This window comes from Nelumbo lutea, chromosome 1 (genome assembly GCF_056320005.1).
Source record: "Nelumbo lutea isolate HS-2025 chromosome 1, American lotus-T2T, whole genome shotgun sequence".
Lineage (NCBI taxonomy): Eukaryota > Viridiplantae > Streptophyta > Magnoliopsida > Proteales > Nelumbonaceae > Nelumbo > Nelumbo lutea.
The window spans coordinates 72,448,765-72,460,972 of record NC_142684.1 but is presented as its reverse complement, the minus strand read 5'-3'; the positions used below and the strand labels follow the sequence as shown (position 1 = coordinate 72,460,972).

The 12,208-nt window shown below is 51.5% G+C and overlaps 1 protein-coding gene across 1 annotated transcript; it reads right to left on the bottom strand.

Annotated features, from left to right (window-relative positions):
• Positions 1 to 2,820: 2,820 nt before the first annotated feature.
• On the bottom strand, positions 2,821 to 4,397 carry LOC148875289 (uncharacterized). The gene is made up of 2 exons (XM_088963995.1): positions 3,630 to 4,397; positions 2,821 to 3,132 (listed from the first exon to the last, which is right to left on the bottom strand). Exons 1-2 carry the CDS (start codon positions 4,395 to 4,397, stop codon positions 2,821 to 2,823), a joined length of 1,080 nt encoding a protein of 359 aa, XP_088820121.1.
• Between the last annotated feature and the right edge of the window lie 7,811 nt (positions 4,398 to 12,208).

Sequence of the window (12,208 nt, the reverse complement as noted above, 5' to 3'; positions counted from 1 at the left end):
CTCGCCTCAAATAATTGAGACATTGGGAGCCGAGGCGGAGTCACATGTCTGAAGTGAGGCTCACCAGGTTTCCAAATCCCTTGTGTTAACTTAGGCAAGGCCGATTGGGACTTGGCACCATGGCCGAGGTCTAGGGCTGAGGTATGCCACCGAGGTACTTGGGTAGACAAAGAGACAAGGTGGAGCGGCACCATCGGGGTGCAGTTCCCCTGACTCGTTCTTACCAAGTGCTTTCTCAAGGGAGGACGAGGTGTCCCACTTGCGAAGCCGAGGGCTCTGTCTCGCTATTTTCTTTGTGCTAAGTGCGGGTAGCCGAGGGGGTCACCGTGCTCTGAGGTGATGAGGTGTAACAAGCCTTCCACCCTAGCGCGTATGTCCTAGGTGAGGTGTTGTTTTCCGCAATGACCTGTGCCGAGGGTTCGTCCCTCGGAAGAGGGCTTCTCGCATCAGTAGGTTCTGAGGCTGCAACTCATTTTGGACTTAGGATTCAATCGTTCAATCATCTGTAGTACATCCAAAGGTTCTCCAAGTTCAATGTCCGAGGGATGGGTCTTCCATCTAAATTTTCCAGCCGAAATGTGCTAGGGTAGAGAGCTTGCTTAATCTGGCAAGGGCCTTCCCAGTTGGGGCCCAGCTTTCCTACTCCAAGTTCAAGGACCATGACCTTCCTGAGGACAAGGTCTCCTTCTCTATAGTGTCTTTCTTTCACTCTAGAGTTGTAGTAGTGGGCCACTCGCTGCTGATAAGCCGTCATCCTAATCAGTGCTTGTTCTTAGGCTTCTTCCAATAAGTCTAAAAGTTCATTCTGACCGCCTCATCATTCTTGGCCTCATTATACCCTTCGATCCAAAGCATTGGTTGGACGATTTTTGCTGAGATCACTGCTTCCGTACCATAGGTCAGGCCGAAAGGGGTCTCTCCTATGGTTGTTCGAGGTGTGGTTCAGTACACCTAGAGGACGTTGTGTAGTTCGTCAGCCCACAGGCCTTTAGCTCTATCCAACCTGGTCTTTAGTCCATCCAGGATGGTTCTGTTCATAACCTCGGTCAGGCCGTTTGTCTGGGGGTAGCCCACCAAGGTGTACTATTGTCTAATTCCGAGAGAGGTGCACCATTCTTGGAATTTAGCGTCATCAAACTATTTTCCGTTGTCCATGACCAAAATGTAGGGGAGGCCAAAGCGGTAAATAATGTTCTTCCAAAAGAAGTTCTGAATTGCCCATGTTGTGATAATGGCTAGCAGTTCGGCCTCCACCCACTTGGTGAAGTAATCAACAACAACGACGAGGTACTTCCTACCCATCGTTGCCTAAGGGAAGGGGCCGAGGAGGTCCATTCCCCACTTGGCAAAGGGTCAGAGGATGCTGAGGGCCGAGAGGGTGGTGGCTGGTTGATGGCAGAGATTGGCATGTTTCTGGTATTGGTTGCATTTCTGCACCAGCTTAGCCGCATCCTTGTGAAGGGTCGGCCAGAAGTACCCTTGCCTTAATGTTTTCTAGGCTAGGGTCTGACTACCAAGGTGGTTGCCGCAGATGCCTTTGTGAATTTCCCGGAGCACGTACTCGCCCTCGTCCTGGCGGAGGCATCGGAGGTAAGGCAAGGTGAAGGACCTCTTGTACAATTTACCTTCCAGCAGGATGTACTGTGCTGCCTGATGTCAGAGTCTTCTGGCTTCATTCTTGTCATTGGGTAGCCTCCCCGTCAATAGGAAGTCGACGATAGGGTCCATCCAAGATGGTTTGGCCTCTTACGGGGAGGATTTGGATGTCCTCTATGGTGGGTCGAGGTAACATTTCCATGCGCACAATGCGGCCGGGGGCCACTTCCGAGGTGCTTGCCAATTTGGAGAGGGTGTCAGCTCGGGAGTTCTCAGCTTGCGAGACTTGCTATAGGGAGAAACGTTGGAAGTGGCGGGCTAACTCTTGAACCTTGGCAAGGTACTTAGCCAAGCTTTGTTCTCTGGCCTCGTACTCACCGTTAACTTGATTCACTACCAACTATGAGTTGTTGAGGACTTCGATGTGCTTAGAGCCGAGATCTCTGGCGAGCTGCAACCCTACCAAGAGGGCTTCGTTGTTAAATGTAGGGAACTTGAATCTGAGCTCATATTCTATGACGGAACCACTGGGGGTGAAGAGAATGAGGCCGGCTCCACTCTCTTTGGCATTAGATGAACCGTCAACAAAAAGTCTCCACGTGGGGGGAGGGTCTCCTCAGTGGGGCGTGCTTCTTCTGATTTGTCTTCGTGAGGTCGGTCGAGGGGCCTATTGAAGGTGCATTCCATTCCTAAGTCAGCTAAGGCTTGCACTTTGATCGTAAGCCTAGACTAGTATTGGATGTCAAACTCTAACAGTTCGATCGCCCACTTGATTAGGCGTCCCAAAGTCTCTGGCTTGGCGAGGACGGCCTTAAGGGGCTCATTAGTTAGAACCATGATAGTATGGGCTTGGAAAATATGAACTGAGCTTTTTGGCCGAGGTGACGAGTAGACTAGCTTTTCCACTTCGGGGTACCTAGTTTTGGCATTACATAGGACCTTGCTGACATAGTATACAGGTCTCTGGACTCTGTCATCTTTCACCAGGACCGAATTGATGGCCTCGTCTCCAATTGACAAGTACAGATATAGAGTTTCCCCTGATGTCGCCCAAACAAGGAGCGAGGGTGAGGCGAGGTATAGCTTTAGCTTGTTGAAGGCACGCTGGCACTCCTCCGTCCACTGAAAATTTTTCAACTTCTTGATGGTGCAGAAGAAGGGAAGGAAATGGTTTGCCAACTTCAACATGAAATTGTTGAGGGTGGCTATCCAACCGGTGAGTCTCTATGTCTCCTTGACTGATCGAGGGGGTGTCATGTCTAGTATGGTCTGTACCTTGTTCGAGTTGGCTTCAACGCTTCTTTGAGTGACAACGAAGCCTAAGAATTTTCCTGAGGTAACTCCGAAGGCACACTTGCTCGGGTTGAGCTTCATGTTGAACTTGCATAGACTATCAAAGGTCTCAGCCAAGTCTGAGGTGTGTGCTTCGGCCTTCAGGCTCTTGACCACCATGTTATCCACGTAAGCTTCGACGTTCCTCCCCATCTGATTCTTGAAACCCTTCTTGACAAGGCGCTGGTAGGTGGCCCCTACATTCTTAAGGCCAAACGACATTACCTTGTAGTAGTATGTGTCATGCTCAGTGATGAACGAGGTCTTCTCCTCGTCGTCTAGGTGCATCTAGATCTGGTTGCACCCGAAGAAGGCATCCATGAAGTTGAGTAGTTCATACCCTGCAGTGGCATTGACGAGGTAGTCTATCCTCAGCACAGGAAAACTATCCTTCGGGCAGGCTTGGTTAAGGTCTATGAAGTCAATACAGATATGCCATTTCCCATTAGCTTTCCTTACCAAAACCAGTTAGACAACTAGTTAGGGTAATGTACCTCACGGATGAAACCGACATCAAGTAGCTTATCAACTTCCTCTCCTATGGCCTTCCATCGTTCCGATGCAAAGTTCCTCTTCTTTTGTTGGACAGGCCTAGAGCTTGGGTCCACGCTTAGCCTATGAGTAATGACTGAGGGGTCAATTCCGGGCATGTTAGCGGTAGACCAAGCAAAGACGTCAGTGTTAGTTTTGAGGAAACTTACCAGTTCGGATAGGCATTCAGGGGGAAGGTTGGACCCAACGCGGACCATCTTCTCTAGGGCTGACTTATCCAGGAGAACCGAGACAAGGTCCTTAGCTGGCTGGCCTCGGCTCACTGGCTCCTCCTGGAGGTCGATGCCTTCCAGTGACAAGGCCTCCTTATTCTTTCCTTTTAGTGCCGACACGTAGCATTGGCGAGCGATCTGTTGGTTCCTACGAGCAACTCTGACGTCGTGCTCAATGGGAAACTTGAGGGCCAAGTAATAGGAGGGCATGGCTGCCCCTAGTGCATGAAGGGTTGGCCTCCCCATTATTGCGTTGTAGGGAGAGAAGACCTTCACCACCAGGAACTCATGCATCCAAGTCACCTGGTGTGGTGTTGTCCCTACCGTGATGGGTAGGGTAATTTTTCCTTCCAACCTGACACCGCCACCGGAGAAGCTGATGAGGGGAACGTCAACAGGCTGGAACCGCTCTGGTGTGAGCTTCATTCTCTCATAGGTGTCGTAAAAAAGAATATTGGCTGACGAACCTCTATCCACCAAGATCTTCTTCACCATAAAATTGGAGATGATGGCTGCAACTACGAGGGCATCGTCATGGGGGACTGTGACCCACTCTAAGTCCTTGTTGGTGAAGACTAGGGCATGTGGACAGCTCAACCTCTGTGGAGCGTCCGGGTAGTTCTGCTTCTTTGAGGCAGGCTCCTGGATGTTAAGCTGCTTGGCGTAGGATTTTTGAGCCGAGGCCGAGGCTCCACCCGATGCCATGCCCTCGGTGATGACGTCAATGACTCCTACCACTTGCTGATGCTGCTACTACTGCTACTGGGAGGATGAGGCGTCAGACTCTCCTCCGACAAACTGCTTGAGGTGCCCACGACAGATAAGGGACTCTATTTCGTTCTTTAGATCGTAACAGTCCTCGGTGTCATGCCTAGTGCCACAGTGACACTTGCAGTACTTCGTGGGGTTCCCTCTCTTGCGGTTCCGCTTCAGCTTCGTTGTCCACTTCACAAACTTCTTGATGAAGCGCGATCCGGCCGGTCTTAGCTGTCCACGACCTTGCTTCTGAACGGGGTAGCAGGGAACCTAAAACGGAGGAGATGAGGAAGCTCCGGGGGGAACCCGGTGTAGCGGCTCCAAAGCTCAAGTTAGAATCCTTCAAAAGCAAGATAATACCAGATAGCGCAAAGTTTGCATACCTTCTTTGTTGGGGGCAGGGGGCTCCTATAATCACTTTGCGCACTCGCTCCGAGGCCCTTGTCAGGTCGGGTATGATTACCCTTGCGCTTGTCAATTCGGTCGTCGTCCTTTCTGCTGGGACAGAACCGTCACTGCCTAACTGTCTCTCTAACTGGAGATGGCGGTGTCAGCGGTGGTGGAAGGTGGCCGTTTAGAGTGCGTCTGCCAAGCGTCAGATCCCAAGTCAGCCAGGTGCGGCGCCCTCGGGCACGGACTTCTTCAGTGTCAGGCATGGTACGACTTGTTTGGTTTTGGTGCCCAGAAGGTGATGCGGAGTGGTGAGCGAGGCGAAGTCTTGACTTCGGAGGTATCTATAAGGTAGGTTAGTTCGATGAGGTGTATCCCGAACTGTTACATGGTTGGCCAGTTTGGTGAGGTATATCCCGAGCTGTTACAAGGTTGGCCAGTTTGGTGAGGTATATCCCGAGCTTTTACAAGGTTGGCTAGTTCGGCGAGGTATATCCCGAGCTGTTACAAGGTTGGTCAGTTCGACGAGGTATATCCCGAGCTGTTACAAGGTTGGCCAGTTCGGATTACTCTGGTTTTGGGCCAAGGGTGAGTTCAGGCCCCCCGTAGGGAGTTCGGTCCGCTGGTGTCCCCTTGTTCACGCCTTAGGCTTGGCCCTTTTTCCGAGTTGTTGTTTCTGCCACATGTCGCATAACTGTGAGGTCGGGTCAAATCTTCCTTCATCAATTGCCCCCCACTCCTCGCGCCAAGGGTCTTGCCCTGGTGCGGGGAGTTTCGCAAGGTAGTAGGTGGATTTGCCCCATCCTTCGGATCTTGACTACGCGAGTTGCTTTTGCCAGGGTTCTTCGGTTTCTGTGAAGGATGGAAACGTGCCTACTCATAAATGCTGATGGTTGCGACAGCGCGCGTTTTAAATTTCAAAAATCCACGCCGCTGGGACGTGACAGCGGGTCATTCAAAAAGGCACGCCACTGTTGTACGTCGGCGGACGGCTGTCAGGGAGACGTGCGGCGCGGTCAGTTTCGGAAAGACGCATGTCCACACGACGTCGGTTTCAAGAAGGCATGCGCAGACGTTTCGCTCTTTTCGGAAAGACGTGTGGCAATCACGTCTCGACCTTATGGGACGTGCGGTTAGTGAAAACGTGGGTCGTTGGATCATCTTTGATCTGCACGGTCGATTCTTGGTTACTGTAGCTATAAATAGTGGGGGACCCCAGTCGATTTGTCACTTCTGCGGTTTGTCTACTGAGCTCGCATCCAAGTTTTTTCCAGCTCACGTCAAGGCTGGTTACATAGCCTTCAAGGTTCTTTGGCTTGTTCCCGTTTTTGGAGCCTTCAAAACTTTCTTCCGATGAGTACCTTCCTGAATCCAGCTTTTCCTCAATGTCTAGCTTTGATAGCTCAGATGATTCTTCAAGTAGGGCCGACGTAGGTTCTACAAACCGAGCCGTGTCCCCCGACTGCCTCAGTGATCCTGAGGTGGAACTCGAGGACTATGAACCAGTAGGCCGAGCTGCTTCGGGCAGTTTGGCGTCTACCTCTCGCCGAGGTCGGATGCTAGACAGGTTTGGTCCCTCGACCATGACGCCTAAGGGGCTTCAATCCATACTTATGTCTTACAACCTTCCTGGGGAGTATACATATTTTATTCCTTCGGGTAGCTTTCCTTGAGAACACGGTCCTGATGAGATCGTGATTTTTTGAGAGCAGCTCATTGCGGGGTTGTGACTTCCTTTCCACCCCCTTCTCATCGAAGTCATAAACCACTTCGGTGTCACCATTGACCAACTTCATTCGAACTCTATTCGGAACCTGGTGGGGACAATTTCCCTTTTTTGCGAGCAAAATTTCTCCTTGGACTTAGAGATATTCTCCTCCATCTTGATGCTCAAGAGACAGGCGGGTTCTCTTCCTGGGGGAAGACGGGCGTATTACCTTTCTCCTCGCCAGGGTTTTAAGCTTCTGCATGATCTTCCTAATAAGGTCCCGGCGTGGAAGCGGGACTACTTCGGTGTGCGAAGTGCACAAGGATGGCCCTTTCAGACCGGGTGGGGTGAGGTTGCTCCTGATTCAGGTGTTACTCTTGATAAAGAGACGGTGAAGGGCCTCCGGCAATGGGTACGACAAGGTTTAAAGTGCCATCACTACTTAACGGAGGCCAAACTTATTGCGGTCGGCCTGAGTTCGGGTAGGTTTCTAGCTATGCGGTTTCTTGCTTGCTTTGTTCTTTCATTTTTTCTGATTTCGAACTCGTTTCTGCAGGTGTGATGGACGCAGAGAGAACTCGTGGGGGGCATCTATTCCAAGGTATGAAGAGGAGGAAGCGGGTCGCCAAGCGAACTCGTACCGAGCTGCCCCTGGATGAGGAGCCCCAAGTTCCAGACCACACGCCAGAGGATCTGCCAAGGGAGCCCGAGGTGACTCCACTGATGCATGAAACTGTCAGGGTGCCTTATGCTGAGACCACTCATACGGGCGCTCCTACGTAATCAAGTGCTCCTGCTCACTCTGGGTCCGCTCATACGTGGGCTGGGCCCTCGGGTTCGGGAGCTCAAGGGGAGTTCAGGAGCGTGTTGACGCCGAACTACGCTCTTCAGAAGAGTAGGGAGGCTACTTTTCCTGAGGAGATCGCGGCATGGACCGATCTTCCCTTGAATCAGGTCGCCTGCCGTGCCGTAACACATGCTATGGTGGTAAGTTAGATTCCGTTTGCCTTTTTCATTTCCTGTCACTTTTGCTGTTATTGCTCACTTGTTTCTTTTGGTAGGTGAATTCTTCAATTCATGCCTTAGCGGCCCAAGTGGAGAGGAGCTCGTGACAGGCACGAGATGCTGAGGCTGCCGCTCATGCTGCTGAAGAAGCTTTCCGTGCTGCAGAGGCGAATACTCGGGCTGCTGAGGCGGCCGCTTATGCTGCCGAAGAGGCTGCTCGCATCGCGATGGCCAGACAGGCAAGGTCTCAGCGTGACGCCGAGGCCATGGGGGTAGTTGTCAAGCATATGGCGGACTTGAAGTTGGATTTGCAGCATCAAGTCGAATATCTTCAGGAGGACATCAGGGAGAGAACACAGATTTTTTCCCAAGGCATTGAAGACGCCAAGAAGAAGGCCGTTGAAGACTACATTGCCTCTCCGCGTTTTGACGATCTGATGGTGGATTCTTACAGGAGGGGGTTCAAACTGAGTAGGTGGATGATCCGGAATACGTACCCCGACCTCGACGTTAGTGCCATATCCACTTCGCGTATAACTCAGGAGTTGGCCAATGTTGCCGATGGCGAGCCGGACTCTGAAGGAGAGGCAGGGCCTTCGGGTGTTGTTGAAGTGCCTTCTGATGGCGAAGAAGTAGCTCCGGGCATGTAACAACTTTTTTTTTTTGTAAGCGCCTTCTGATGGCCAATGTACTCCTGTTTCTTGCAACGGAATAGATAATCTTTTTGCCCAAGTGTTCCTTTTCCCCGAACTGATTCTTTGTCGAACTGAATATGCCACTTTCTTGCCCGGGTTATTATACTTTCGCGACCTGTTTTGCCGCGAAAGCTTTTTGCAGCGAACTGATTTTTCGCCCAGCTGATAATATGCTCGACTTCTTTGCTTGTTTACGCCGAGGTTCTTTTTGGCTCTGCATCATGGCACATAGGACCTGATTTCGTCCACTTCGCTTGGCGGTTTATAGGTAGTATCGCCTTAAGTTCACGATGTTCCACGCTCGAGGTACTTGTTTGCCTTCCAAGGTTTCAAGTTCGTATGCCCCCCCGAGTGCTCTTTTTACTTTATAGGGCCCTTCCCAGTTTGGTCCAAGTTTGCCTATGCCGGGTTCAGGCACCATAATCTTACGAAGGACCAGGTCGCCGACTCGGAAGCTTCGTTCCTTTACTCTGGTATTGTAGTAGCGAGCTACCTGCTGCTGGTATGCCGTTGTTCGGATGTGCGCGAGGTCCCTTACCTTGTCCAATAGGTCAAGGTTGGTACGTAACTCGTCTCTGTTCGTCCGGTCATCGTATGTTTCTAGTCACAATGTTGGTACTTCGATTTCCGTCGGGATCACTGCTTCAGTGCCGTAGGTGAGGTTGAAGGGGGTTTCTCCCATGGCGGTTTTTTCTATAGTTCAGTGAGCCCATAAGACACTTGGTAGCTCTTCGGCCCACAATCCCTTAGCTCGATCCAGACGTGCTTTCAGTTCGAGCAAGATGGCTCTGTTCATTACTTCCGTCTGACCGTTTGCCTGCGGGTGCGCGACTGATGTGAAGTTTTGCCGAATCCCCATGTTTTGGCACCACTCTTGGAACTTGATATCCTCGAACTGCTTGCCATTGTCAGAGATTAGTACCCGAGGTAACCCGAAGCGACATACTATGTTCTTCCAAAAGAAGTTCTGTATGTTTCGGGCCGTAACAGTTGCCAGAGGTTCAGCTTCTATCCACTTCGTAAAGTAATCTACTGCAACAACTAGGAATTTTCTTCCACCTGTTGCTGGTGGCAATGGCCCCAGGAGGTCGATGCCCCATTGTGCAAAGGGCCACGAGCTGGCGAGGTATTTGAGGTCGGAGGCAGGTTGATGGTAGATATTGGCGTGCTTCTGACACTTGTCGCATTTTCTGACGAGCTCGACAGCTTCTGCCTTCATCGTTGGCCAGTAGTATCCTTGTCGAAGTGCTTTTTGGGCGAGTGCTCTGCCCCCCAAGTGTCCGCCGCACAGGCCTTCATGAGTGTCACGGAGTATGAACTCGGCTTCGGCAGGTCGCAGGCAACGCAAGTAGGGGAGCGTGTACGACCGTCGGTATAACCGTTTGTCTATTATGACATATTTGGCTGCCTGGCGCTGCACCCTCTTGGCCGCATTGCGTTCTGTAGGGAGGGTTCCGTCTATCAAGAAGCTCACGAGTGGGTCGATCCAGCTCGGCTCTGCTTCCAACACAGGAGTGACCTCCTCTGTCCCCCCGAGAATACTAGGCCGAGGTAAGTCCTCTATGTAAACAGTTCTCATGTTGTTGTGACTTGTGCTGGCTAACCGGGACAGAGCGTCGGCCTCAGTGTTCTCTGACCTCGGGATTTTCCTGATGAAATGTGACTGGAAGTTGAGCAGGGCTTCTTTTACTTTGGCCAAATATGCGATCATGGAGAGCTCGTGTGCTTCATACTCGCCTGTAACTTGGTTGACCACGAGCTGGGAATCGCTGCAGATGATCAAGTGTTTTGCCTTTACCTTTTGCGCTAGGTCCAGCCCAACTATCAGTGCTTTGTACTTTGCCTCATTGTTGGATGCCGCGAACTCAAAGCGTAGTGCGTATTCTAATTTTGTGCCGCCCGGGCCACATAAGACTATTCCAGCTCCGCTGCCTTGCCGGTTCGAGGAACCATCCACGTGAAGGATCCAGGGCTCCTCATCCCAGTTCACGTTTTGCCTGACCAGGAGAGATGCCACACTAGCTGCTACTTCATGGGGTTCAGACTCTATTGGCTCGGGAGCTCCGGGTTCGCCCGAACTAGGGACCTCGGGCTCGACATGTGGGGCTTCGTGGCTGAAAGTGCACTCGGCGATAAAATCTGCCAAAGATTGGGCCTTAATAGCAGTTCTTGGTTAGTACTGGAGGTCGTACTCGCTGAGTTCGATGGCCCATTTCGTCAGTCGACCAGAAACCTCGGGTTTGAGTAAAACTTGTCTCAGAGGTTTGTCAGTCAGGACGATGACGGTGTGAGCCTGGAAGTATGGGCGGAGTTTCTGAGCTGCTGTCACTAGGGCGTATGCTAGCTTTTCTATCTGCAGGTACCTTGTCTCTGCTCCCTGCAAAATTTTACTAACATAATAGATGAGTCGTTGGACCCGGTTTGTTTCTTTTATTAGTACCGAACTGACCACCTCATCGCTTGCCGAGAGGTACAGTTCTAAGACCTCGCCCTCCTCGGGCCGGGCTAAGGTTGGCACACTAGCGAGGTAACCTTTTAGCTCGTCAAACGCGAGCTGGCAGTCCTAGGTCCACTCAAACCCTTTGCCTTTGATTGCTTTGAAGAAAGGTAGGCAGCGGTCTGCCGATTTGGACATGAAGCGGCTTAGAGCGGCTATGCGGCCGTTTAGCCTCTGAACCTCTTTTACTTTCCGATGTGGTCTCATATCTAGAATGGCTTTTATCTTGTTCGGGTTGGCCTCAATACTGCGCCGATTGACAATGTACCCTAGGAATTTGCCTGAGGTGACGTCGAAGACACATTTGTTGGGGTTCAATTTCATGCTAAACTGACGCAGGATTTGGAAGACAGAATCTAAGTCTTGTATTAATTCTTGTGAAAACTGAGTCTTGACGACCATGTCGTCTACATAGCACTCTATCTTCGTGCCAATCAGGGGCCGAAACAGCCTATTTACAAGTCTTTGGAAAGTCGCCCTAGCATTTTTTAGTCCGAAGGGCATGACCTTGTAGCAATATTGGCCGAACTCGGTTATGAAGCTGGCTTTTTCCTCATCGGATGTCTCCATCCGGATTTGGTGGTAGCCCGAGTAAGCGTCCAGGAAGCTTAGCAACTCATTTGCCGAGGTCGCGTCCACTAGGCGGTCAATTCTGGGGAGGGGGAAGCAATCTTTCGGGCAAGCTCGGTTCAGGTCGGTGTAGTCAACGCACATGCGCCACTTGCCGTTTGCCTTTTTTACCAACACCGGGTTGGCCACCCAGCTCGGGTAATGGACTTCCCTTATGAAGTTTGCTGTGAGGATCTTCTCGACCTCCTCGTTGACCGCCCTCCAGCGTTTTGGGGCTAAGTTGCGTTTCTTCTGTCTAACGGGTCTGACTACAGGGACAATATTAAGTTTGTGAGTTATCAGGCTGGGGCTAATGCCGGGGCATGTCGGCCGCGGACCAGGCAAAAATATCTAAATTTTGAAGTAAAAAACTCACCAGTTCGGTTCGTAGGGGTTCCTCGACAGAAGCTCCGATCTGAAGTGTGCGAGCTAGGTCCGTAGCCGAAGTCGGGATTGCGACTGTTTCCTCCATGGGCAAAGTTCGTTCCTTACCTTGTTCCGCAGGCCGCTCCAGTTCGAGGTCGTCGGCCGCCTTGGTTTTTCCCTTCAGGGCGGCAACATAACACTTGCGGGACTTGAGCTGGTCGCCCCGCGCTACCCCCACACCAACGTCCGTAGGGAACTTCATGGCCAAATAGTAGGTGGAGACCACCGCCCGTAGGATATGCGTGATCGGTCGCCCTATTATGGCATTGTATGGGGAGGGAGACGCGACCACCAGGAAATCATGGTTGAGTCTGACCGCACAAGGCCATGTGCCGACTTCCACAGGTACTGTTATTTTTCCGAGGGGCCTGACTTCCTCACCGTTGAAACCCACCAGGGGAGTGCTCGTGGGCTTCAACTCGCTCCTCTG

Excerpts from the sequence above, each read along its gene's own strand:
- LOC148875289 (XM_088963995.1), bottom strand. The coding sequence starts at position 4,397 with ATGGCATCGGGTGGAGCCTCGGCCTCGGCTCAAAAATCCTACGCCAAG. Across the intron at positions 3,133-3,629 it reads CTGAATGCCTATCCGAACTG|AATGTAGGGGCCACCTACCA; the intron begins GTAAGTTTCCTC and ends TTTGGCCTTAAG.